The sequence below is a fragment of the Papio anubis genome, unplaced genomic scaffold, assembly GCF_008728515.1.
Source record: "Papio anubis isolate 15944 unplaced genomic scaffold, Panubis1.0 scaffold170, whole genome shotgun sequence".
In the NCBI taxonomy this organism is placed as follows: Eukaryota; Metazoa; Chordata; class Mammalia; order Primates; family Cercopithecidae; genus Papio; species Papio anubis.
In genome coordinates this window covers 1,400-28,858 of record NW_022161691.1, presented here as the reverse complement: position 1 = coordinate 28,858, position 27,459 = coordinate 1,400, and the positions used below count along the sequence as shown (strand labels likewise).

General features: G+C 43.4%; 1 protein-coding gene across 2 annotated transcripts; it reads right to left on the bottom strand.

The window, feature by feature from the left end:
* Positions 1-1,597: 1,597 nt before the first annotated feature.
* ACER2 (alkaline ceramidase 2) lies at positions 1,598-26,518 on the bottom strand. Of its 2 annotated transcripts, XM_031661473.1 has the most exons (5): positions 26,191-26,514; positions 25,310-25,451; positions 15,735-15,872; positions 8,067-8,204; positions 1,598-3,411 (listed from the first exon to the last, which is right to left on the bottom strand). In XM_031661473.1, the coding sequence occupies exons 1-5, from the start codon at positions 26,411-26,413 to the stop codon at positions 3,225-3,227; spliced, it is 828 nt and encodes a 275-aa protein (XP_031517333.1). In that variant the 5' UTR covers positions 26,414-26,514; the 3' UTR covers positions 1,598-3,224. The 2 variants fall into 2 exon arrangements, with proteins under 2 accessions (XP_031517333.1, XP_031517334.1); XM_031661474.1 differs by lacking the exon at positions 8,067-8,204 and having other exon boundaries at positions 26,191-26,518.
* Positions 26,519-27,459: the final 941 nt, after the last annotated feature.

Below are 27,459 nucleotides of genomic sequence, written 5' to 3'. Positions count from 1 at the left end.
TCTGTAGTTTCCCAATTTTCTTTAAAGAGTTTGTAGTGCTGGCCGGGCGCGGTGGCTCAAGCCTGTAATCCCAGCACTTTGGGAGGCCGAGACGGGTGGATCACGAGGTCAGGAGATCGAGACCATCCTGGCTAACAGGGTGAAACCCCATCTCTACTAAAAAATACAAAAAACTAGCCGGGCGAGGTGGCGGGCGCCTGTAGTCCCAGCTACTCGGGAGGCTGAGGCAGGAGACTGGCGTGAACCCGGGAGGCGGAGCTTGCAGTGAGCCGAGATCCGGCCACTGCACTCCATCCTGGACCACAGAGCGAGACTCCGTCTCAAATAAAAAAATAAAAAAATAAAAAAAAAGAGTTTGTAGTGCTTTTACATAAATGAGTGATGCCATAAATCCAACTTAAAATAAGATGGGTATATTTCTACTCTTTTGGTTTATATCCCATGCTGGCAAGCTAGAGTGATTTCTGTTCAAAAGTGAAATAATGTTTTGTCCTCCTCAAATATACTCCATTCGACATTTCTTTCCCAGCTCATCTCTTTAAAACCGTTTCTAGAAACACATTCTGCTTCTCACATTAAAAAAAACAAAAAAAAAAGCTGGGCTTAAAATATACAACAAACCCCCTACCTTGGAGCATTTATACCATAAAGTAGATGAGACCAGAATCCATGCCTGATAAAGTCAATCTAAAATAAGAATGGTCTGATATTTGCCTTTAAAAAATTCTAGACTTGGCCGGGCGCGGTGGCTCAAGCCTATAATCCCTGCACTTTGGGAGGCTGAGACGGGCGGATCACGAGGTCAGGAGATCGAGACCATCCTGGCTAACACGGTGAAACCCCGTCTCTACTAAAACATACAAAAAACTAACCGGGCAAGGTGGCGGGTGCCTGTAGTCCCAGCTACTCGGGAGGCTGAGGCAGGAGAATGGCATAAACCCGGGAGGTGGAGCTTGCAGTGAGCTGAGACCTGGCCACTGCACTCCAGCCTGGGCGACAGAGCGAGACCCCGTCTCAAAAAAAAAAAAAAGAAAAAAAAAATTATAGACTTGAAACCCAAAGGACTTAACAGCAGTTCTGTTACATCAACCACATAGGTCTCAAAGAGGTACATTAGAAGTTCCACGAATATTTAATTCAAATATCGTTTTAAAAATATTTTTTAGGCCAGGCGTGATGGCTCATGCCTATTCCCAGCACTTTGGGAGGCTGAGGCGGGCAGATCTCTTGAGCCCAGGAGTTCAAGACCAGCCTAGGCAAAATGGTGAAACCCCATCTCTATGAAAAAATACAAAAATTAGCTGGGAGTGGTGGCATGCACCAGTAGTCCCAGCTCCTGGGGAGGCTGAGGTGGGAGGATCACTTGAGCCTGGGAGACAGAGGCCACAGTGAGTCATGATTGCACCACTGTACTCCAGCCTGGGTGATACAGCAAGATCCTGACTCAAAAACAAAACACACTCTCTCTATATATATAAGTATAATAAAGCAACATATACACTCATTCAACACCTAATTCTTCTACCTTGGAAATTACCAATTTGTTAATTTGCATTTTTACCACCTCATATATTATTAAGTAAATGCTAGAAATTTGACCTTAAATTTAAGTTAATAAAATACAATTTATTTCACACACTGGGGTTCCACAAAGATTTCTTACTACAAACAGGGTTCTGCTCTTGAACAAGCTACATAATTTGATAACCACAGATGTAGCATAAAGTCATTCATTTTTAAACTCTAAATTCAGTTGCTTATTGGGGTTTTCACCTTGGATCTTGTACAAATTCTAACTAGAGTAAGAGTTCCTGGATGTGCCAAAAATCATCACCTTCCCAACTCTTACATATGTAGGACAGTGACATGACTCCTGCCCACACAAGAATGCACCTGTCCTGCCCTCTCCCAACAACGGAATGTTACAAAGCAGGACATGCCTGAGTTAAAATGAGTATCCCTGAGGTTGATAATTCCCACCATGCACCTTGAAGACAGTTCTTGAATCTTGCATTCAGCCCGACGAAGAGAAGATTCATTGTAGCCAATGTCACATTAGGTGAGAAAAATTCAGAAGGCAACAGATTTGCACTGCTGCATCAGCGGCCCAAACTAGCCCGTGAGTGCATAGTTACTGCCAGCACTTGAGAAAAGTGAGCCGTTGGATACTCTGGGAAACCCAGAAAGCACCTTCTACCGCAAGAGTGAATAACATGATGCCCACAGAAAACACAACAGAAACAAGAAGTGAGATTCTTGAAGGTAATTTCCAGAATAGTACAGCATACTGGAGACTTTAAATGAGAGAAAGTTTCCAAAAACTTCATGTGTGCTCCAAATTTTGAACCAGAACCCCCACCACAATTGTGAGGAGCCCTTTGGTAAACTTATGGAGGTCAAGTCTTAAAGATGGTGGGTCTGTGGGAATGTTCATGCCATAATTCTTCTTCTCTGTGGATTTGAGGCTGCTGAGCTGGGGTGGGAGGGGGAAGCGGAAATGATGTCAGTATTTAAAAACTGTGCTCATCTTCAAGAATGGCCTACAGTGGAGTGTAGGTTTTGGCAGAGAGGGTTTTACGCGTTAGCTTCACCTTTATCTGAAGTCTCTCCATCTCTCCACAGAGGTAGTAGTAAAAGGATTCACAGATGCATGTTAGTTGAGAAATGCAAGTGAAAAACTAGCCTTTTTTAGCCACAAGTCCTGTGTGTGTTTCATCTGTTTGGTTTTGTTTAAGGACAATTACCCCAAAGGAAAATCTCTGGCATCTTCCATCAGAGAGTCAGAGGGTCTTGTCTGTCAGAGGGTCTGTCTGTCATCAGTAGAGTCCACTCCAAGGGTGCCTGGGAATGGTGGGGTCTGGAGCAGGCCAGCTTTCTCCAGGACGAGATGCATTGTACAGGGCTGGATCCCTCAAGGGACTGCTCTGCCATGGCCATTAAGGACGCAGCCCAACAAGTCACTGCATCTGGAAGCGATGCTGAGAAAGATGCATCTAGTGTCCCTAAGCCCTCCATTTTCCGTCTTTGGGAAAGGAATAGACACTTTTCTCCTTGCACAGGGGAATCCTGGTGGTCCACAGACATATTAGTGAGAGCCTCAGCAAACAGATTTTTGAAAAGATAGCCCACATCCCAACTCTTCGAAATCCCTTGGCTGTCTTCCTAGCAAAGGAAGCCCACTGCATGAGGGGCGATAAGCAGAGAAGCCAGCCACCACCTTGCCATCACGTGATCTTGACTGATGATTTCTTGTTGGCACACAGAAGGGACACGTAGGGGACACCAATGAAGGCCCATTTCTCGCTGGGCCAGAACTTGATGACAGGGCCTTGCTCAGGAATCTCTGAGGCAGCATCAAAGTAGGCAAAGCATACACAGCCCAGGTAGGCAGCAAGGCAGATGAGGATGTGCCTGCAGAGGGAGACAAGAGGTGAGAACCTGATGAGCATGAAGACTCCGCTGGCCTGAGTTCAGCCTGCTCCTTCTTCCAGTGTAACCACCCACCTTGCTGACTGTACTTGCAGCCCAGGGGCCTCTTCTAATTAGGAAAGGATGAAGATTACCAACAATCCCTGGAACAGCAGGATGATAAATCTTCAGCAATTTGGGACCCATTTTAGAATGTTCTAAAATATTGCTACTGGATAATAGGAACAAATGTGCAAATAAATGCCTTTGGGCCTCAAACAAGAAAACTGAGGCCCAAGGATTTACAACAGAGGTGCTAAGACGGAAGTAACTGAGCACATCTGATTAGATCCCACCTTCTCACTTTAACAACTGGTTACAGATATTTTATGTCCTTCATCAGGAATAATTTTATGTTGATTAAACCACTTTTGCAGTTTAGTGGAAATTTTAAAAAATTTATCCTCACTGGGGCCGGGCGCAGTGGCTCACGCCTCTAATCCCAGTACTTTTGGAGGCCAAGGCAGGTGGATCACGAGGTCAGGAGATCGAGACCATCCTGGCTAACAAGGTGAAACCCCGTCTCTACTAAAAATAATAATTAAAAAAAATTAGCCGGGCATGGTGGTGGGCGCCTGTAGTCCCAGTTAATCGGGAGGCTGAGGCAGGAGAATGGCGTGAACCTGGAGGCAGAGCTTGCAGTGAGCTGAGATCACACCATTGCAGTCTAGCCTGGGCGACAGAGCAAGACTCTGTCTCAAAAACAAACAAACAAAAAAATTTATCCTCACTGTACCTGTAAAAAGTTTTAATTTAATATTAATCTTTATCAAACAATAGACCATTTAAAAGCATATAATCCTTTCTTTTTTTTTTTTTTTAGATGTCACCCAGGCTGAAGTGCAGTAGTGCAATCTTGGCTCACTGCAACCTCTGCCTCCCAGGTTCAAGCAGTTCTCCTGCCTCAGCCTCCCAAGTAGCTGGGATTACAGGTGCCTGTCACCAGGCCCAGCTAGCTAATTTTTGTATTTTTAGTAGAGACGGGGTTTCACCACACTTGCCAGGGGTGGTCTCGAACTCCTGACCTCAGGTGATCCACGTGCCTTGGCCTCCCAAAGTGCTGGGATTACAGGTGTGAGCCACCGCGCCCGGCCGCTGTTACAGTCTTTTCTTTAGAGTTTCTGGATTTTGTGTAGGGAGGGGGTCTTTTAAAAAGACCCCCTCCCTACACACCATCCAGAAATTCTATAGAAAATACTGTCTTTGCGGCTGAGCGCAGTGGCTCACAGCCTGTAATCCCAGCACTTTGGGAGGCCGAGACGGGCGGATCACGAGGTCAGGAGATCAAGACCATCCTGGCTAACATGGTGAAACCCTGTCTCTACTAAAAAAATACAAAAAACTAGCCGGCCGAGGTCGCGGGCGCCTGTAGTCCCAGCTACTCGGGAGGCTGAGGCAGGAGAATGGCGTAAACCCGGGAGGCAGAGCTTGCAGTGAGCAGAGATCCGGCCACCGCACTCCAGCCTGGGTGACAGAGCGAGACGCCGTCTCAAAAAAAAAAAAAAAAAAAAAAAGAAAAGATTAACAGATGTGACAACATGAAAGTTTGAAACCATTATGGTACAAAAATATTAACATACTGAAAGACAAACAGGAAACTGCGGTGGGGGGCAGGGAATATTTGCAGCACATGACAAAGTTTAAACCCTTACATACAAAGAACACTAAAGAAATTAATCAGGGTCAGGGTGGGAAGCAGGTGAGAATGGTATGAACAAGATTGGCCTCATGTTGATATTTATGGAATCTGGGTGTTGCCTATGTGGGGGCTCAATGTATTATTCTCTGCACTTGTGAAAATGTTGCAAATATGCATAAGTGGCACATAGTAATGACTGTCTACTATGTGCCAAGCCTAGATGCTGGATCTAAACTTTTTTTTTTTTTGAGACGGAGTCTCACTCTGTTGCCCAGGCTAGAGTGCAGTGGTGCAATCTTGGTTCACTGCAATCTCTGCCTCCCGGGTTCAAGCGATTCTCCTGCCTCAGCCTCCCAAGTAGCTGGGACTACAAGGAAATGCCACCACACCCAGCTAATTTTTTGTATTTTTAGTAGAGATGTGTTAGCCAGGATGGTCTCGATCTCCTGACCTTGTGATCCACCCACTTCGGCCTCCCCCAGTGCTGGGATTACAGACATGAGCCACCGCATCCGGCCGATATAAACTTTTAAAAATAGAAACACTCAATAGACCAAAGAAAATTAAAAGGGGAAATACACGTCACAAATTTACATCTGAAAAGATGCCCAACAAAAATACTAATTTTGTTAAAAGACATAGTAATAAAAACAAAATATAATTTTTCTCAATCAGGTTAATGGGGATTTAAGTTTCCAGTATATGTGAAAGTGTGGGTAAAAGATGCTCTCTTATAGACTTCAGTAAACAGTGTTAATGGTACAGTTTCTCTGGATTTGGCAATATATATTATTAATTTAATATGAAAATATTCAGAAACTCAAATCAATCTAGGTGTTCATTATAAAAGTGTTTGCAAAAGTGGAAAATTAGAAATAACCTCAATGTCCATTATCAGAGAGAGGCTGGTTAAATAAATTATAAAGCATCCATATTATGAAGTATTAATTAGACAAAATAATGAAGATTTTATATGTATGTATTGGTATGCAATGATGTCTGTATAGCATTAGATCTATGTAGTATAGATTTAAGTATTTGGTTGGTAAAAAAAAAAAAAAAAGTTGGGGCCGGGCTCAATGGCTCATGCCTGTAATCCTAGCACTTTGGGAGCCCAAAGCAGGTGGACTGCTTGAGCCCAGGAGTTTCTGACAAGGCTGGGCAACATGGCAAAAACCCATCTCTACAGAAAAATTCAAAATAAATTAGCCTAGTGCAGTGGCATACACCTTTAGTTCCAGCTCCCTGCAGGGGTGAAGTGGGAGAATCACTTTCAGTCCGGGAGGCAGAGATTGCAGTGAGCCGAGATCGCCCCACTGCACTCCAGCCTGGGCAACGGAGCAAGACTTTGTCTCAAAAAAAAAAAAAAAAGGTTTGCACCATGTATAGAACTATTCTATTTTTTTTAAGTAGATATATATATGTGTGTGTGTGTACATATAAAATCTCAATGGATATATGTCAGACTGTTAACAATTATGTTTCTTTGGGGCATAGAATTATAAGAGCCATTCTTTCTATACTTCTTTGTTGTTTAAATTTGTTATAAAAAACATATATGTCATTTTACAACTGGAAAGAAAAGATGGTTCAACTTTGAAAAAGCAGAAATAACACCAAATTCAGAAACAAATTAAGTTTGAGTCAACATTATTACATAGTTTAAATTTTGAATTTGACTTAAATCACTAGTGTGACAAGGGGACTTAGATAGATAAAAATGACCATCTTGAATGAGGTCATTTACCTAGTGTACACGTTTCTCAAAATTCACAATATACACATAAAATCTGGGTGTTTTGTTATCTGGAAATTACAATTCAACAAATATATAAAGTATATAAATTCGCTAGTATTAGTTGAGGTTGAAATCTAAAAAATGTTGAACAATAGATCCTAAGACTGTAAACTCCAACTTGTGCTGTTTGAGTTTTGTCTTTTGCAAATGCTCCTTGAAGTCCCCAAGTCTTAAATTTAGAGTAGGGTGGGTCTCATGGTAAACATATAGAAGTTCGCATGAGCAAGGGAACGTAAGTGAATTCTATCAAATTGTGTATCTTTAGCCCATCTCTGGATAGAAGTCAACCTTTTCCTGAATCTAGATCTAACAAAGTTTTTCCATTTCTTCACCACTAGAATTCCTTCCTGGGTTCCCTCTATCTATAGGGGATAATCTACAGCAGATTTCTCCTCCTCGTGATCTTTTGCAATCAGAAGTCCTGGAGGAGAGAAAGGAAAGATCACTCTGGGTTTGAGGCTGAAGCAGTTCTAGGAAGAAAGCCACTCCGATTTCCCCCAGCTTTCTCAGAATTGGATTCTGCCTGTATTTTGTAACCCACTTTTTTTTTTTTAACTTAGTGTATCCTGAGCATTCCAAAGTATAGATGCTCCAACTTGCTATTATTGAACTCCAAGGCTGTTTTCTACAGAAACAGGTGGGTGATATTAAACAATTCACTTTAGCTCTCTGGTCTTCTGTATCCACTTAGAGAAATAATGGAAGAGAATGTCCCTAAATGGCCTGTGCGGCCCCTCCTTTCACTTGGTCACTCAGGCCCTAAAGGTGGGGTTCCTACTGAGGACACTCCCAGCCCTCATATCACCCCTTTCCCCAGCTTTCCCCTACCTCTCCCCTCCCCTAACACCTAGCTAGAGCTCAGGTTACAGGTTCAGTTCTCAAGCTCCTTTAGGCTTTAATGATGGAGTTAGAGGTAAGAAACTGCAGACCTAAGCATGACAATCAGGCCTTTTGTTCCAGCTAAGCCTGCTCCCTGGAGTCAATTCAGCTTTTTACAAAGTGAACTTTCAGTGGCTTCTGAACCATCTGACAGTCCACCTGAGGAGAGAAGGAAGCCAGCAACCCCCAGGACACCTGTGCACCACCTGCAGGGTGAACAGAGCCCAACAGCAAGCGCAAACACACCTGTCCCCAGCCACCTCCCCATTAGCAGGGGCTTACCACACGCAGTGCAGGTAGGGGAAGTTGAAGGACGACAGCAGCTCGCAGAAAGCTCGGTCACTGATCCAGCAGAACAGGGCCAGGGTCCACCAGAGGCCCGAAAAGAGGCCCAGCTTAAACACACGCACGTTGTCACATCTGCATGGGGGTCCAGAAGGTCACTCACCGTCAGAACTGGTCTCTACCTCCTCGCCGGCCACCTTTCCTCTGTCTCCTTCGCTGGTTCCTCTCATGCCCACAACCCCTTGGCACTGAAGTTCTTACCCAACACACAGTCACTCCACAGTCTCATGGATGTAAATACCATATGTACACAGATGGCTTACAGACACCCTTCCCACCCAGGCTTCTCGCCTGACTCCAGACTCATACACCCAACTACGTTTTTGACATGAGCACCCTAATATGGATCTAAATTTAACAAGTCCATAACCTATTGCTCTCCCAGTCCTTCTCCTCCTCAGACAGCCCACATCCAGTCCATCAGCTCTCCCTTCAAAATATCTCAAACCTGACCTTTTTCCAACACCTCCTTCTAGATCCACGCTACCGCCATCTCATCAGTCTCCTTCCACCCTTGCCCTTACAGCCAATTTAACAGCCTCCAGCATCTTCCGGTTTAACCAGAGGGAAAGCCAAAGTATTCACAGCGGCCACAAGGCCTTGGATGCATGATCTTCCCTCTTCCCCTTCACCTCCTCTCTTAGGTACTCTTCCCTCTCACTGCCTGTACTCAAGCCACTGCGGGATTTGTGCTGTTCCGCAAATATCCCAAACATGTTCCTGCAAGACCATAGCACACACTGTGCCCTCTTGCCTGGAATGCTCTTCCCCTAGATACAAATCTTTGCTCAAATGTCACTCAGTAAGCCTTTTCCTGATGCTATTTTTAACAACTGCAACACCTGTCTCCACCTCCCAAGTGACTCTCCCTAAGGCCTCCTTCCCTCCTTTAATTTTTTCAGTAGTGATTATAACCTCCCTGACACCCGCTGTGTTTCACTTATATGTTTCCAGTGTATGTTTATCCACTGACATGGAAGCTGTTTACTGCCGTATCCCAGCACCTGGAAACATGCCAGACACAGAAGGCACACAACATGTGTTGAATGAAAGAGTAAGTCATTATACACACTGGGACAAAATGGTTTTCTGAAACAAATCCTAACAGCTCAACGAAAATTTCAATTGCTGTCTTCTTTCCTTGTTAAAGTCTTGCTCATAAAGTGGGTGACTTCTATCCCTGGGGAGGAATGCCTGGAGGCAGCTGGTGGCTGAGGGTCCTTCTTCCCCGAGGGGACCACTCCTGCATCAGTAAGATCTCCTACAGGACTCAGAATACAACACAACATCTGCAATTGAGAAGCAGCTTAATTCCTATTTGTTGAACACACAGACAGGTGTTAAAAGCCTCACTGGCTAGTGCCCTTCCCAGCTGCCTTTCAGAAACATCAGCGAAAGCATCAGTAAAAGTGGGACAGGTTCAGAAAGACCTGCTCAAAAACAAACCAAAATACTCTTGTAGGAAGGCTAAAGGCATCCCTTGAAGTTTTTAGAAAGAATAGAGGCCCATGACACAGGAAGACTTACATTCCCAGTTACTAAAACAAAGAGGTAACAATTTCCATTTCTCACTTCTGCTCACCTCTCTACCTTGAAAGCCTCGCCTTTGGGCTGGTTCCCTCTCAAAAAGAGCTCATCTCCTCACCTTGACCCACCCTCTCCTTCTCTCCAGGGCTCAGTCTCCAGGCTTCTTCTGACACTCCATGCCAGCTACTCCATGCCAGACTACAGGTCTCCCCGTGGTGCAAGCTTGTCCAAAGCCGTGGCCCACAGGCTGCATGCTGACCAGGACGGCTTCGAATGAGGCCCAACACAAATTCATAAACTTTCTTAAAACATTATGAGATTTTTTTCTGTGACTTTTTTTTTTTTTAGCTCATCAGCTATCATTAGTATATTTTATGTGTGGCCTAAGACAATTTTTCTTCCAATATGGCACAGGGAAACCAAAAGAGCCGACACCCCTGCCTTAGTGCACTCTCAGGGCACCCCGCCATGTTCCTTCATCACAAGCTGAAACTATGGATTATCTGTGTAACATCTGGTATTAAACTAGCCTAGAGGCCAGGAGCAGTGGCTCACCCCTGTAATCCCAGCACTTTGGGAGGCCAAGATGGGTGGATCACTTGAGGTCAGGAGTTGGAGACCAGCCTGGCCAACGTGGTGATATCCCATCTCTACTAAAAATACAAAAATTAGCCAGGGGTGGTGGCACGCGCCTGTAATCTCAGCTACTTGGGAGGCTGAGGCAGGAGAATTGCTTGAACCCAGGTTGCAGAGGTTGCAGAGAGCTCAGATCGCACCACTGCTCCAGCCTGAGCTTCAAGAGTGAGACTCCATCTCAATAAATAAACAAACAAACAAACCAGCCTAGAAGCCCAATGACAAGAGGAACTACCCCTGTTTTATTCACTAATGCATACTCCATGCCTGGCAACTCTGCCAGGCACTGTTAAATGCTCCCTGAATTAATGGATAAAATTATGAATAACTGGACTCTAATTTGGTAATTTGTAATTTGGGCAGAACATTATTTTTAGATTATTTAAGATTATCGGCCGGGCGCAGTGGCTCACACCTGTAATCCCACCACTTTGGGAGGCCAAGGCCAGGGGATCACGAGGTCAGGAGATCGAGACCATCCTGGCTAACATGGTGAAACTCCGTATCTACTAAAAATACAAAAAAAATTAGCTGGGCGTGGTGGCAGGCACCTGTAGTCCTACCTACTCTGGAGGCTGAGGCAGGAGAATAGTGTGAACCTGGGAGGCAGAGCTTGCAGTGAGCCAAGATCGTGCCACTGCACTCCAGCCTGGGCGACTGAGCAAGACTCTGTCTCAAAAAAATAAATAAATAAAATAAAAAATTAAAATTAAATTAATTTTTTAAAAACACAATAAATTAGCCGGGCATGATGGCATGCATCTGTAGTCCCAGCTACTCGGGAGGCTGAGGCAAGAGTATCGCTTGAACCCAGGAGACGGAGGTTGCAGTGAGCTGAGACAGTGCCACTGCACTCCAGCCTGGGCGATAGAGCGAGACCCCATCTCAGAGAAAAAAAACAAAAGTATTGATTGGGCATCAAATTCTATGCTAGGCACTATAAAATACAAAATAAATAAGCATCTTGCCTTGAATTTAAAAAATAAAATGAAAATAGTCAAGAACAAATATCAACAAATATATAGACAATTAGTCTGGGACATGAGGATCCACGAACATCCAATGCAATTAAACCTAGAAAGTTTGGCTTAAGGAACACACCAGAACAGAGAGCAAGGTGCTGGAGATGTCCTGCATGGAGGGTATCAACTGAGAGGCAGCATGTCCGGACATTAGTCACTGCAAGCGCCAGGACAGGGCAGGCTTAGCATGTATGAGGCAGGAGCTGGGCTCTGTAGAGCCTGGTCTCAGGGCAGTCTGTTACTCTTCCTTTCTCTGCTTCTAGAGGAAGCAGGTCCTGCTAAAAGCTGCTGACCAGCCTTATTTGCACTCGGGGTTTGTCCAAACCTAACCGGGGGTGGTCCGTTCGGTTTCGCTCCCATTTTTCAGGGCTTTTATCAAAATATCAATGTGAAGTGAAAAGTGGGGGACAAAAATCATATGTACAGCAAGACCTTATTCTACAATAGAAAAATCTTGAGAGGAATGTCTACCATTTCTTTTCTTCTTGACCCTTGATTGTATTCTCAAATTTTTCTTAACAATAAAATCACTCCTATAATCAGAAAAAGTATTTTTTACAATATTATAAATGTATCCGAGTTACTCGGCAATGTACTTAACACCACCAATTTCAGTGTCAGGTCATGACCCAAAATCAGCATAAACTTCTGTTTTCTCATGGTGTGAGGGAGAGGTCAGAAAAGACAATGGAAATACTTCTCAGGAAGCTGATTACAAGAAATGACTAGAAACAAGCCTTAGGAAGAAAGGCTAAAGAGAAAGAGAAAGTGAGAAAACCATTCCTCCTCTATTTCCTCTGAGCAAACGAGCATGCAGTGAAAAACATTCAGCTCAGACATAACATCATCGCGGGTGATAACCAGGGAAGATTCAGGAAAGAGGTCCAAGAGCGATAAGGGCATCCTTTTGTCTGGGTATTTTATCAAAGTAGGGAAACAACCATCTTTTCTTTCTTTTCTTTTCCTGGCTGGGAACTGGTGTGGTAACTGGGACACAGCAGTGAACAAAGAGACCCCATCCCTGCCCACGTGGAGTCGATGTCCAGCAGAGGGGACAGACACCAAACAAAACAATACAAATAATCTAATTACAATCAGGATGGGTGCAATAAAGAAGTTCAGGGTCCTGAAACAGCATATAAATAGTTCAGCCCAAACTGAAGGATGAGTAGAAGTTAGCCAAGCAAGAGGGCCAAAAAAAGGGACTGCATAAATAAGGAAGGGCCTAGGGCTGACAGGTGCAGGGTCCACAGAAGACACAGAAGGTTAGAATGGCTGAGGATGGAAGGCAGAGGAGCTTCTTGTGGGAGCGATCAGCTCACAGGGGAAGGCTGGAGCATGTCAAGGATTTGGAACTTCATCTTCACTGCAACATCGACTGGTAGAAAAATGACTGTGCTCGGGGCTGGGCGCATGGCTCATGCATGCCTGTGATCCCAGCACTTTGGGAGGCCGAGGAGGGCAGATCATGAGGTCAGGAGATCGAGACCTTCCTGGCTAACATGGTGAAGCCCCATCTCTACTAAAAATATAAAAAATTAGCCAGGCATGGTGGCGTGTGCCTGTGGTCTCAGCTACTTGAGAGGCTGAGGCAGGAGAATCACTTGAACTCAGGAGGCAAAGGTAGTAGTGAGCTGAGATCATGCCATTGCACTCTAGCCTGGGTAACAGAGTAGGAGTCTGTCCCCAAAAAAAAGAAAAATGTGCTCAAATGGCATGTGTGGGGAAGGAAGAGGATGTCAGGCTTGAGTAACTGGGTAAATGGTGCTCCCCTTTTCTGCAACTAGAAATATGATGAAGAGAACCAGAGCTAGAAAAGGCAGATCAGGAATCTGGGTTTGGACAAGTTGAATTTGAGATGCCCAAGATACATGGAATTAGGTTAGGTAGGCAGCTAGACACATAATAGTAGAGTTAAGAGGAAGGACTGGGTTGGAGACATAAGTTTAGGAGTCATCTGCATATGTAAGAGAATTAAAGCCACAGAAGTAGAAGAGATCTTTCAGGGGGACATATAAAGGGAGAAAAACAGTGTCTTAATCCATGCAGGCTGTTGTAACAAAACATTGTATACTGGGTGGCTGATGAAAACAGACATTTGTTTCTCATAGTTCTGGAGGCTGGGAAGTCTGAGATCAAGGTGCCAGCAGAATCAGTGTCCGGTGAGGGCCATTCCTTATAGATCACACCTTTCAGCGCTGTATCCTCACATGGTGGAAGGGCCCAGGCAGCTCTCTGGGGCCTCTTTTATAAGACCACTAATCCCATGTATGAGGGCTCTACCCCCACTGACTTAATCACCTTCCAAAAGGCCCACCTCCTAATATCATCACCTTATTAATTAGTATTTCAACATATGAATTCAGGGGAGACACAAACATTCAGACCATAGCAAGCAGGGAGTTGAGGGTGCACCTTAAGGGAGTCCTACATGCAAAGCTGTGTAGAAAAGTAGCAGTCTACGCAAGAAACTGAAAAGGAGCTGCCGAGAGGTAATGGGAAATCCAGGAGGATGTGCTATCACAGGAGCCATGGCGAAGAACATTTCAACCATGGGGAGGAGAACTAATTGGGCAAGCAGCTGAGAGAATAACACATAAGATACAGGGGGGCTGAAAACTGATCACTGGGTGTATAGCCTACAGAGAGGGATTTGGGTATCGAAGTAGGGGCAGAAACCAGATTGGCAAGAGTTGAAGAGCAAATGAGTAAATGAGAGGTGAGGAATAGAGGGAGCTTTTTTTTTTGAGATGGAGTCTTGCTGTGTTGCCCAGGCTGGAGTGCAATGGCGTGATCTCCACGCACCGCAACCTCCGCCTCCTGGATTCAAGTGATTCTCCTGCCTCAGCCTCCTGAGTAGCTGGGATTACAGGCATCTGCCACCACACCCAGCTAATTTTTTGTGTTTTTAGCAGACATGGGGTTTCACCATGTTGGCCAGGCATGATTCCACCACGCAGAATCACCTGGGCAGGTTCTGAGGGTTTTTGTTTTGTTTATATCTTTGTTTATAGCTTTATTGGGGTATACTTCACATATCATAAAATTCCCCTATTTAAAGTGTACAGTTCAAGTCAGGTGCGGTGGCTCACGCCTGTAATCCTAGAACTTTGGGAGGCCAAGGTAGGCAGACTGCCTGAGCTCAGGAGTTCGAGACCACCCTGAGCAACATGGTGAAACCCTGTCTCTACTAAAATGCAAAAAATTGGCCAGGCATGTTAGTAGGCGCCTGTAGTCCCAGCTACTCAGGAGGCTGAGGCAGGAAAATTGCTTGAACCCAAGAGGCGGCGGTTGCAGTGAGCATTGTGCCACTGCACTCTAGCTTGGGCGACAGAGTGAGACTCCATCTTAAAAAAAAAAAAAAATGTACAGGTCAGTGTGTTTTGGTATCTTCAACCCATTACCACAATCTTATTTTATAATTTTTCCAACACTCAAATACGAAGCCCTTACTTATTAGTAGTCATTCCCTTTTCTGTCTCCCCTACCACCTCCCTACATCCCCGCTCTAACTCTACCCTCACCCCAACTTCAAGACCAGACTGGCCAACATGGCAAAACCCCATCTCTACTGAAAATACAAAAATGAGCTAGGTGTGGTGGCAGGCACCTGTAATCCCAGATACTTGGGAGGGTGAGGCAGGAGAATTGCTTGAACCCAGGAGGCAGAGGTTGCAGTGAGCCGAGAATGTGACACTGCACTCTAGCCTGGATGACAGAGCGAGGCTCCATCTCAAAAAATAAAAAATAAAAAAAAGCATTTTTTAAATGGCTGGAAATAAAAAGAAGTGTTTTCAAAGAGCATTAAAATAAGGGCAGTGATTAGATGTACTTCAGTTGGGTCTAGAAGAGGACAATGATGTACCAAGAAGCGCTAAACAAAAATGTTTCTGGATATCAACCTGAACTCTGAGTACACAAGTTCCCAAAGGAAAATGCTAGTGCAAAGAGCAAAACCTTTGCCTAATAGATTGTAAATGAGACACTAAGCCTCAAAGAAAGTATCATAGTCAACTGCAGTCCACCTGATGTGCATATTTTCTTATAGATACAAACTCATTTTCCCTGCCCTCTTTCTCTTTTTCCTTCTGTGTGTGAATGCAATAACCTCTCTAGGACTTTTCTTTTCTACAGAATTAAGTCTAGACAGCCTGGTCTAGGCGCTGAGATGGTCCTGGTAAGCTAGCTTGTGATCAGTAGGATGCACTGCATCTGCAAAACAGCTGTTCCCCTCTTACTAAAAATGAGATTATTAGCATTTTGAACCAAACCATCAAACCTGCTTCCATCCAACAGCCAGCAACTAACTCTTCATGAGGAATAAAACTCTTCTTTGGCTGCAGGACAGCAAAGAAGCCCTGAGCTGGTGTTTTCCTAGCACAGGGAGAGCTAAAGGGTAGGCAGGAATGACGGCACCTACCTCTTTAGCTCTGCGATGAGCAGTGCAGTGCAAGGAACTCCCAGGGTCATCAGAGAGATGTTGTTGATGGCAGGCTTGACAAATGCCAGGCACGTCGTAACTGCAGACAGGACACAGACCACCACCTTGAACCTGCCCCTGAATCCATGAAAACAAAACCAAATCCATTAGAAAAGGAATTATTGTTTGCTTGTTTAATGTTAGCAAGGTACAGGCATTGCCAGAAATGCAGGCTGAAACGAAATTCTGTGCTAAGTACCAAGGTTCAAAAAGCCACTCACACTCATTGGCTTAGGAATTCCACTTCAAGGAACTTATCCTTAGGAAATAATCAGAGACTTTCAAAATATTTAGCCATGAGAATGGTAAAATTACAGTCAACCTACATCACTGAGGGTGAGATATGGATAACTGTTTTCTTCATGCGATTTTTCTATATTTTTTTAGATATTCGATTTCTCTGTATTTTTTCAGATGTTCTACAGCAGGGTTTAGCAATTTTTTTCTATAAAGGATTTTTGGGTTTGGGCTAGGTATGGTGGCTCACATCTGTAATCCTAGTGCTTTGGGAGGCCAAAGTGGGAGGGTGGCCTGAGCCCAGGAGTTTGAGGTTACAGTAAGCTATAACCTAAAAATAAAATAAATTATATATATATATTTTAAATTAAATACATGTTTTTATATATAAGTGTAAAGAATATATAGTATATAGTTATATATAACTATATTATACATATCTAAATATAGTGTAACTATATGGTTATATATAAGTATAAATATATAATTAAATATATGCATTAATATGTGTAATCATATTAAACATCAATTATATTTAATAAATCATACATACATACACACATACACACACACACACACACACACACACACATATATATAGGTTTTGCAGGTTCTAAGGTCTCTGCCACAGCTACTCAACTCTGTCATTACAGAGAATAAGTAAATGAATGGGCACAGCTGGGAGCCAATAAAACCTGATGTGCAAAACAGAACCCTTTAGGCCCACAGGATGTAGTTTGTCACCCTCTGTTCTACAAAGTGAACATGTATAACTTTCATAAGTAAAACACAGACCATTCACAAATCATACAGCATCCTAGTTTAAAAGAAAAATTATCCTATGTGTCTAGCACACCCAAAAAAAAGTTTTAAGAAAAAATTTCAATAGACTAAGAAAAAATAATCTATATTTACTGACAACCTACAAGTCTAGTATGCACTAGAATCTACATGGACAAGTTTTTGAAACGACAAGTCTTAGACAAATAATTGATACTATCTTCACACCCCTCAGTGGAGGTCATTTCAGTAGAAAGAGCCAGAAGTGGCGACGTGATCCTAGACATGCTTTTTTTACTCCCTGGGACCCATTTCCTTATCTGTAAAACGAAAAGGCTGGATGAGACGATTTCCAAGGCCTCATTCATGACTTAAATTTAGGAGTACATGATTTTCCTGAAGTTTCTGTTATTCCTCATTAGCACAATTTACTTTGGCCAAGAGCCCCTGGAACAGGTCACAGTTAGGAAGCCAATTTGAATGAAATTCCATTATAAAGAAATTAAAGGGCATTGAACCCTCAAAATACAAATTTATCTTTTAAATAGGAAAGCCATTCATCATCAAGGCACAGGAAATCATTGATCAAGCTGCCAACTTTCAGACTGGAATGAACAGGAATTATAGCTCTGAACTTCTACCAGAGGAAAAAATATATGTGGGAAAGGCTCCAGGCAGCTAATCCTCAGGAGAGGCATGTTTTTCTCCTGGCCTCGGCTGGTGTCCTTCATCTACTGGAGGAAAGGCCGCCTGCTCCAGCCTCAGGGTGACGGCCCACAGCCATCACGTGCAGGGCCCTTGGGGACCCACAAGAACTCTTCCACTGGGTTTGACACATGCCAAGGCAATTTGGCCTTTTCGTTAGGATAAACACATAATCAGAAATGTCCAGAGTGCATCACCTCTCTGTACCCAGTGGTTTAAGAACTAGGCACAGATCAGAGAGGGCAACAGAGTGATTCAAGGCATAGGTGTTCCAGTGAGACCGATATGCATTCAAATCCTGCTTGCATTACTTAGCAGCTGTGAGATCTTTGGCAAGTAACTCAACTCTTTGAGCCTTTCCCACATAAAAATTAAGACGCTCTACCTCATAGTGTTCTTGTAAGCATTAACACAGTGCCTGGTACATGTTATGTGCTAATAAAATTCATTATTACTATTATCCTTACCATCATTTTAAAAATAAATACTACTTTAAATAATATTCTTGTTGTTGATATCATACTCTCAGGGAAAATGTAACTGAGCTGCTGTTGCAATCACCAAAGGCTCCACAGAGTACTGCCAAATGGTTTAAAGGCAGTAAGCTTTAAAAATGGGTTTTGGCCGGGCCGTGGTCAAGCCTGTAACTCCCAGCATCTTGAGCCGGTACGGCGGTCAGGAGAGATCGAGACCGCATCCTGGCTAACACAGTGAAAACCCCGCTCTACTAAAAAATACAAAAACTTAGCCGGCTAGGTGGCGGGATGCCTGTAGTCCCGACACTGGAGGCTGAGGCAGGAGAATGGCGAACTGAGGCGGAGCTTGCAGTGAGCTGAGATCCGCCACTGCACTCCAGCCTGCGAGGAGCGACCCGCCTCAAAAAAAAAAAAAAAAAAAAAATGGGTTTGTTGTTGTTGTTTTGTTTTGTTTTTGTTTTTTTTTAAGACAGAGTCTCACTCTGTCACCCAGGCTAGAGAGCAGTGGCACAATCTCAGCTCACTGAAACCTCCGCCTCCTGGGTTCAAGCTGCATTCCTCCTGCCTCAGCCTCCCACAGCTGTGGGACAAGCAGGCTTCACCACCACACTAAGCTAATTTTCGTATTTTTAGTAGAGATGGGGTTTCACCATGCTGGCCAGGCTAGTCTCAAACTCCTGACCTCAGCCTCCCAAAGTGCTGAGATTACAGGCATGAGCCACTGCAGCCAGCTGCAAAACATGCTTTCTTTAGAGAGGTCATCTGCAGACGACTCCCCATGTCAGGTCCAGAAGGTGTACAGGAATGTGCAGGCCAACAAAGACATCCTGTGAACACAAACAGCTGGGAGAAGTAAACAGAGGCCATGTGGGCAGCAGAAAGACAGCCAGCCAGCCCAGCAGACCCCAGAGTCAACAGAGGCCCTGGGTACAAGAGAGCTAGAAATATCCAGGAGTAAGAGGCCCTAACGGGGTGTTTTTCTAAACTGTGATTGATGACAGCCTCCGGTCCTGTTTTCAACTTTCCAGCCCATTAGGGTCTCACACTGAAACACAAGGTCAGGAAACCCTTAGCACCACTGCTTCCTGTATTCTGTAATCCAAAATCTAATAACCCAGTACCATCATCAAAATATTTTCATAGTAAAGCTGCTACTGTTATCATTAACTACCCTTTAAAGTAGTGGTTTTCAAGCCTATATCCTGTGTCCTTTTTTACCAAAGTAAAACTTTGTTTTCCGGCTTGAAAACTACTATCATTGGCTTTTTTACCAAAGTAAAAAGGGACACAGGGTATAGGCTTGAAAACCACTATCACTGGCTACCCTTAAAGCAGTGGTAATTTCATTTCTGAAATGAAATAAAATTTATAGATGATAAAACCTCCCATCATAATGACCACCAAAAACATGTCCACAAGATTTCTAAATGTCGCATAGGAATTGGAAATGTCCCTGGTTAAGATCTACTGCTATAAGCTACCAAAACTTAATCTATTTAGAACAGCCAGCCCTTGCTAGTCACAGCACTATAGCATTTGGTCATGAAAGGGACCTCAGAGGGGTAGTCCAACCCTGTTATTTTATAACTAAAGCACTAAGGCCCAGAGAGTTTAAGATTCTAGCCTCAAGTCATCCAGCAAGAATGCTAGCAGGGCGGGCAGATCCCAGACTGCTCCCTTGCTGTTCAAGATTCGAAAAATAAAGTAGATTATAAACTGAAGGCTGTCCTGATATTTTCTAAAGATAAAATCATAAAAACTACAGAAGAATAAATTATTTAAGAAGTGGATACAAGGTTGGGCACAGTGGCTCATGCCTGTTATCCCAGCACTTTGGGAGGCCAAGGTGGGAGGATCTCTTGAGCCCAGGATTTGAGACCAGCCTGGGTAACACAATAAAACCTTGTCTCTACAAAAAAAAAAACAAAAATTAGCCAGGTGCAGTGACAGGCAGCTGTAGTCCCAGTCACTTGGGAGGCTGAGGTAGGAGGATCACGTGAGCACAGGAGCCAGAGGTTGCAGTGAGCTGTGATTGTGCCACTGCACTCCAGCCTGGGCAACAGAGTGAGATCCTGTCTCCAAAAAACAAAACAAAACAAAATAGATACAATTAGCCTACAATAGTTCCTTGTTCTCATTTTTTTCTCAAAATAAAAATATCTAAAAATTATTAATAACCATCAACAACTGAGTATATGTCCTGAAGAGTCTCAGGACATTCTAGGCAAGATGAAAGAAAGTTTTTTTTTCTATAAATCCAACATTTATATCCCATTGACATAATGAACATTAATAATTTCCCTATATAAAATATGTGCAACTATTATATATCAATAAAAAATTCAGGCCAGGCACAGTGGCTCATGCCTGTAATCCCAGCACTTTGTGAGGCCAAGGCAAGCGGATCACTTGAGGTCAGGAGTTCGAGACCAGCCTGGCCAATCTGGTGAAACCCTGTCTCTACTAAAAATACAAAAATTAGCTGGGCGTGGTGGCAGGTGCCTGTAATTCTAGCTACTCGGGAGAATGAGGCAGGAGAATCGCTTGAACCCAGGAGGCAGAGGTTTCAGTGAGCCAAGATCACACCACTGCTCTCGCCTGGGTGACAGAGCAAGACTTCATCTCAAAAACAAACAAACAAAAAAACAAAAAACAGAAAAACAAAAAAAAAGAACCACTTGTCCATAAGCCATTCATAATAACCACCAGAACCTATTGAGTCTTTACTCTGTGTGAGCCATTGTACCTTACGCACTTTTCTCATGTATTTCTGACCGCATCAGGAAGATACTTTTGTCATCTCCACTTTACGGACAAGCAAAATGGGGTCCCAGAGCCTTTTTTTTTTAAGTGAATTGTTATTCAAAGCCATGTTGCCTAATCCAAACTCACTTAGCCACCACACTCTACTGTCTCTTCTCCAAAAATCTCATATTAAAATGATTTTTAATGTGTGTTTAGAATATTCCAGCTAAGGCCAGATGTGGTGGCTCACGCCTGTAATCCCAGCACTGCGGGAGGCCAATGCGGGCAGATCACCTGAGGTGAGGAGTTCAAGACCAGCCTGACCAACATGGCAAAACTCCGTCTCTACCAAAAACACAAAAATCAGCCACATGTGGTGGCATGTGCCTCGAATCCCAGCGACTCAGGAGGCTGAGGCAGGAGAATCGCTTGAACCTGGGAGGCAGAGGTTGCAGTGAGCCGAGATTGCGCTACTGCACTCCAGCCTGGGCAATAAGAGTGAAACTCTTGTCTCAAAAAAAAAAAGAAAGAAATAAAAAAGAATATTCCAGAAAAGTCTAGATCAAGAAGAAAAGGAAAGAAAAAAGGAAGGAAGGGAGGGACAGAGGGAGGGAGGGGCAGGCAGGCAGGCAGACAGGAGGGAGGGAGGGAGGGAGGGAAGGAAGGGAAGGGAGAAAGAAAGAAAAGGAGATAATTTGTTTACTATTTGGTAAGTTCAGGCAGATAAACCAGAAATCCTTGACCTACAGAAATCCTGATTTTGACATGATTTTTTTGGTCTGGTCTGCCACTTCCACTGCAGAGCTGCCACCTGTCCCATGTCATGGGGAGTGAAGTACATGTAAAGGGGCTTGGCCTTTTTGCCCTCCCTGGTCACTGGAAAATTGAAGATGTGCAAATAGAGTTGAAATCTTTACTTTTTCCTTAACATGCACCTTTTATTTCTTTGCTCATTAAAATTTTCAATGTTCATTATCTTCATCAATTTATATGTATATCTCAGAAATGCCAGGCAGAACTCTCCTCTCCATGCTCCAGGCTGTCAGGAAAGCTAACTTTGACTGAGCCCTCTCTGTGTTGCTTAGTATTATGCTAAGTGCACTACAGGATCGTCTCAAAGATGAACACTATTGTTTACTTAATTTTATAGACAAGGAAATAGAAAGAGTCAAGACAAGTCATACAGTTAGCAAGTTGTAAAGCTAGGATTCAACCCGGACTGTTTCCAAAGCCAGGGATATATACACATATGGTATCCAGTGCCTCCAGAGGAGGACAGAGTGGCTATATCATCACATCTTCCCCAGAGAAATGCTGCAGGCTGCTGGTGATGAAAAACTCCCAACAGTCACAGACAACTCTGCCTCACAATGTGTTTTCATTATTTTTTCTATTTTTTTAAATGAGGTTTCACTGTGTTGCGCAGGCTGGGCTCAAGCTCCTGGGCTCAAGAAATCTTCCTGCCTCAGCTTCCTGAGTGGCTGGGACTACAGGCGTGCACCACCTCAACAGGCCCTGTTTTCATTATTAAAGTTGGTAAGTTTTAACTACCAATGTCATCACCCCATTTTCTTCTTTCCTGCTCAAACAACATTCCCCCTACCTCAATAACCCAGAAAAGAAAAGAAAAAAAAGTTTTCTATAAGTAATACATTAAAAACTGTCCCTTGGAATTTCAACCCAGGCCTCCAGAATGCCACAAACAAATACACAAAACCTTTATTCCCATTTCTTCAATTTCTTACTCAGACTTGAAAAATAAGTTATCTGAGAAAAGCAATTCCTCAGCTCTCAATGTAACGTACACCAGGTTTAGAGAAAGCATGGCGGTGACTGGTGGGTACCTTTCAAGACAGAAGGAAAAGTCAAAGGGTAAATGGCTTATTTCTCAGGCAGAGTCAAAAGGTCCCTACCTGCAGAACCACCTCATGACCCTACCTGGTGCCCTCTACCTCCACCTGCATCCTTAACCCCTTCCTTGCCTCCCAAGGCTTCTCTTAAAGTTGAACAAGGAAACTAAACAAGACTGGAAACTGGTGACAGCATAAACCAACCTGGCCACATTTGAAAGCATATTTTCCCTGCTGATTAGAAGGCCTCACCAAGATGGAGAACCACTTTTCATCTGAGATGAGGGACTTCTACTTGTAAACAGCCTTTCTCTGTCTCTCATTCCCTTGCTCTCTTTCTCTCTCTCTCTCTCCGCTCCCCCCCCCCCCCCTGCCCTTTCACGCTTTCGCTTTTATTTTCTGATAAGTAACCTTCTTGAGAGTACTTCTATCTGCTAGTGGATACTCAGAGATAATACTATGCAATTCAAATCCTGCTTCCCAGAATAAGATTGTACAGCGAATCCAATTAAAGTATGTTTTCTCCCTATCTCATTTTAAAATAAATATTTAGTAATAAAATTAGGCCATGGCCAAGTGCGGAGGCTCACACCTATAATCCCAGCACTCTGGGAGGCCAAGAGGGGAAGATCACTTGAACCCAGGAGTTTGAGACCAGCCTGGGCAACATGACGAGACCCTGTCTCTATTTAAAAAAAAAAAAAATTAGGCCAGGTGCAGTGGTTCACATCTGTAGTCCCAGCACTTTCGGAGGCCGATGTGGGCAGATTGCTTGAGCCCAGGAGTTCAAGACCAGCCTGGGCAACATAACGAGGCCCCTTCTCTATAAAAAAAAAATACAAAAATTAGCCAGGCATGGTGGCGTGCACCTGTAGTCCCAGTTCCTGGGGAGGCTGAGGTGGGAGGATCAGCTGAGCCTGGGGAGGTTGAAGTGGCATTTAGCCAGGACTGCTCCACTGCACTGCAGCCTGGGCACAGAGTCAGATGAAAGAAAAGAAAGAAAAGAAGGAAGGAAGAAAGGGAGAAAGGGAAGGGGAGGGGAGGGAAAGGAAGGGAAGGGAAGGGAGGGAAAGGAAAGGGAGGGAAGGGAAGGAAGGAGGGGAAGGGAAAGAAGGGAAGGAAGGAGGGGAAGGGAAAGAAGGGAAGGAAGGAAAAGAAGGAAAGGAAAAAAAGATAGGAAAGAAAGGGAGAAAAGGAGAAAGAGAGAGAGAAAGAAAGAAAGAGGAAGGAAAGAAAGAAAAAGAAAGAGAGAAAGAAAGAGAGAAAGAGAGAGAAAGCAAGAAAGCAAGCAAGAAAGATTAATGTGTTAATTTTGTTAAAAAAAAAAAAGTCAACCAGTCAGATGAAAGGTAAAAGCGGCTATTCCTCTCTGCTGCAATGCCCAAGAACAGCCAATGGCTGTAGTTAGGTGTCCTCACCTCCCAGGCACTTTTGTGCTAATACAAAAACATACTCAGAAAGAGTTTAGTTCATTCATTCTAAAATTAGGATATCACATATACAATTATATAATGTGCCCCTTGCAGCCAGCATTTTTCATAGACGCTTCTCCATTTCAGTCCACAGATAGCAGCCTTAGTTCTCAGCAGCTGCACAGCTCCTGTTCCTTTTCAGAGTGCCAGTAAAACTGTAATGAATTATTTTCTTTTCCTGATATAACTCTTCCATGGGCACATACCGTTTGCTTCACTGAATCCATAGTTTTAGACTATTTAGCCATATATGTATATTTTGACCAAACAGTGTTTTACAGAAAATGTGGGTAATATGTTCCAGGAGCGTTTCTCATCTTTATTGGGCTGAATCTCCTCTGTGCCTCTAGACAGTAACAAACCTCACATAGCTCCTCAGAAAGACTTTCTCTGACCAAACTCTAAATCAGCAAACTAAGTCACCACTATACCCTTATCAGCTTCACTTTTTATCACAGTACCTGACATATCCTAACATTATATTATTTACTTGTTTGCTTGTTGATTTGTAATCTCCCCAACTTCAGTGTAAGCTCATTAGACTCTGCTGTTTTGTTTACTGTGATATTCCAGTGCCTAGAAAAATGCATAGTAAAATACAAGTGTTGAAAAATATTTACTGGATGAATACCTGTATAACCCTAACACAATGGCTATTAAAATGCATCCCTTCCTGAAATTCTGGGTTTCCAATTTGAACATATATACGGTATACGAGTGTGTGTGTGTGTGTGTGTGTGTGCAAGTACACACAGGTGCACAGCTCTCATCGGAAGCAAAAAGAAAAAAAAAAAGACAACTTGAAAACTACAGTTCATTGGAACTACAAGTGTAGCTCCAAGAACCAGTTCATTAGTCCGGATTCTACTTCAGATGTATAAAACTGGTAGAGTTGGATTAGTCTCAAGGAAATGTTCTAGCAGAAAATCAATGAGTATTGAATAACCATTCAGTAATGCCGCCTCCACTGAAGGTCTTTCCACTCTTGCTCATATCAAACAAGGGCACTATTTGACTTTTGTTCCTAATGTTATATCAGTTCTTCCCCAAGCATTATTAAAATTCCCTCTCTAATCTGTCAGTTTACTTATATTGTCAGATCATAAAAACAATCAACAGATATTGAACAAGAATATGATAAGCTCATCACTAGGCTGAGTTCAATCATGTGCTATTTTTCTTCATATATACATTGTTATATTGGGTACTGTACCTAGTGGTAAATGCAAAAAAGTTTAGTGCAAGCTTACCGGTCATTCCGAAAGATCTTTGGTAGATACCTTCTGGGGAACCACATGGCCAAAGCACACATCAGAACCCAAAGGATTGCAAGTTCATCAAGCATCTGACCCAGGAAACTAAGGGTTGCATGGAAGTAGACGGATCCAATTCCTAGAATCAATTACAACCAATAAAAAAAGGTCACCACAGAAGAGACACAAATTCAATACACTGCTTAAGGATAGTGCTCTCACCAATAGTTATCACAGTCACCAGATCACTCTCTCCCTCTGAAAAAAGAAACTGAAGAAAGAAACTCACACCACCCAGGCATGCACGCCTCAAGTCTAGAAAGAGGATTTCAACTAGGGCTCAAATATCAGCACATCAGAACTTTAACAACTCCACAGTTAAACACATTCTGTCTTCATCCACTGAGCCTTTCTGGGAAGAGGCAGTAAATAAAATTCAACAGTCCCTCACTGTTAAGAATTCCCAGCCTGCCTGTGGGAGGAAATGGAAATGACACAAGTATTTCACAAAACAATGAGGGATCAAACATCTACATTTTCTTCTTTAATTTTAGTCCATTAGAAACCAGTCTCCCCAGAGATCAATTGTTTCATAAGACTTTCTTCAGACATTCCGAAAATTGCACTGGCATAGCCCCAATAGCTACTACACAAATGAAGTCTCAAATGCACGCAAGTGATAGTAATGCCAAGCTTGTTATCAAGCCTGCATTCAAGAGTCCTTTTGCCATCAAGTAAGTGGGAAAAAAAGTATGCTAAGACCTCAGAGTGACTTTAGTTTACAAAACATTATGTTCAAAGGGGACAGGAAGTGTGTGGGACTCCTTCTACCCTCCCAACACCCTGTTAAGTCCGTGTTCCCAAAAGACTCCACTTACCCACTACAACTAAAAGAGTCCAGATTAAGTAGATGCCGCTGTTGAAGCATGTTGCATACTGACGAAACAAGCACATGCAGATGGGCGGTAAAATGAAAAATAAGACATTGCTGATCTGCAGGAAAAAAATGTAAAACAGAAAGATGAGAATTAAGTAAAAAAGGCAAAAAATAAAGTGGCCTCTTCCAAGTATGTCCTTGCAAACTGGGATAAACGTGGTCATATATCTTGTTTAAGCTCTTGCACATTTTTTCTTTCGTTTTTCTTTGAGATGGAGTCTCACTCTGTCACCCAGGCTGGAAGGCTGAAGTGCAGCGGCACAATCTCGGCTCACTGCAACCTCTACCTCCCGAGTTCAAGCAATTCTCCTGCCTCAGCCTCCCGAGTAGCTGGGACTACAGGCACCCACCACCATGCCTGGCTAATTTTTGTATTTTTAGTAAGACAAGGTTTCACCATATTGGCCAGGCTGGTCTTGAACTCCTGACCTCAGGTGATCTGCCTGCCTCAGCCTCCCAACGTGCTGGGATTGCAGGTATGAGCCACCACACCCAGCCTCTTACACTTTTTCTGACTATAGATACACAATCAGGAGAACTTAAAACTTTTAAAATGACCATTTAAGGGGCTCCCCGCTGCTTCTTTGATCATAGGAGTAACTATAAAAGCACTGCAGTCTATGAAAGCTGCCCAAGCTCCTCTTGATTCAATGAACCAGTAATTCTCATTGCAATGTTAATTATGAATCATTCTAATTTACTTGCACTTACTTTTTTTTCACAATCTTTTTTTAAGAGACTTGGTCTAGCTATGCTGTCCAGGCTGGGCTGAAGTGATCCTCCCACCACAGCCTCCCAAGTAGCTGGGACTAGGCACATGCCACCATGCCTGGCTGCATTTATTTTTTTATTTTTTTATTTTTGAGACAGAGTTTGTTTCTTATAGCCCAGGCTGGAGTTCTCTGGTGCGATCTCAGCTCACTGCAACCTCCGCCTCCCGGGTTCAAGCAATTATTCTGCTTCAGCCTCCCGAGTAGCTGGGATTACAGGCACTCACCACCACACCCAGCTAATTTTTGTATTTTTAGTAAAGATGGGGTTTCACCATGTTGGCCAGGCTGGTCTCAAACTCCTGACCTCAGGTGATCCACTTGCTTCAGGCCTCCCAAAGCGCTGGGATTATAGGCGTGAGCCACTGTGCCCACTCGCATTTGCGTTTTTAAAGATAAAGTCTGCATTAAATAAGGTAAAAAAAAAAACAAAAAAAAGT

Coding starts and splice junctions, on each gene's coding strand:
- ACER2 (XM_031661473.1), bottom strand. CDS start 26,413: ATGACCACGTTTATCCCAGTTTGCAAGGACATACTTGGAAGAGGCCAC. Junction 8,205..15,734: donor CTCATCGCAGAGCTAAAGAG/GTAGGTGCCGTC, acceptor ACCCCCATGCAG/ATGTGACAACGTGCGTGTGT. Junction 3,412..8,066: donor CCCTACCTGCACTGCGTGTG/GTAAGCCCCTGC, acceptor CTCCCTCTGCAG/GCACATCCTCATCTGCCTTG.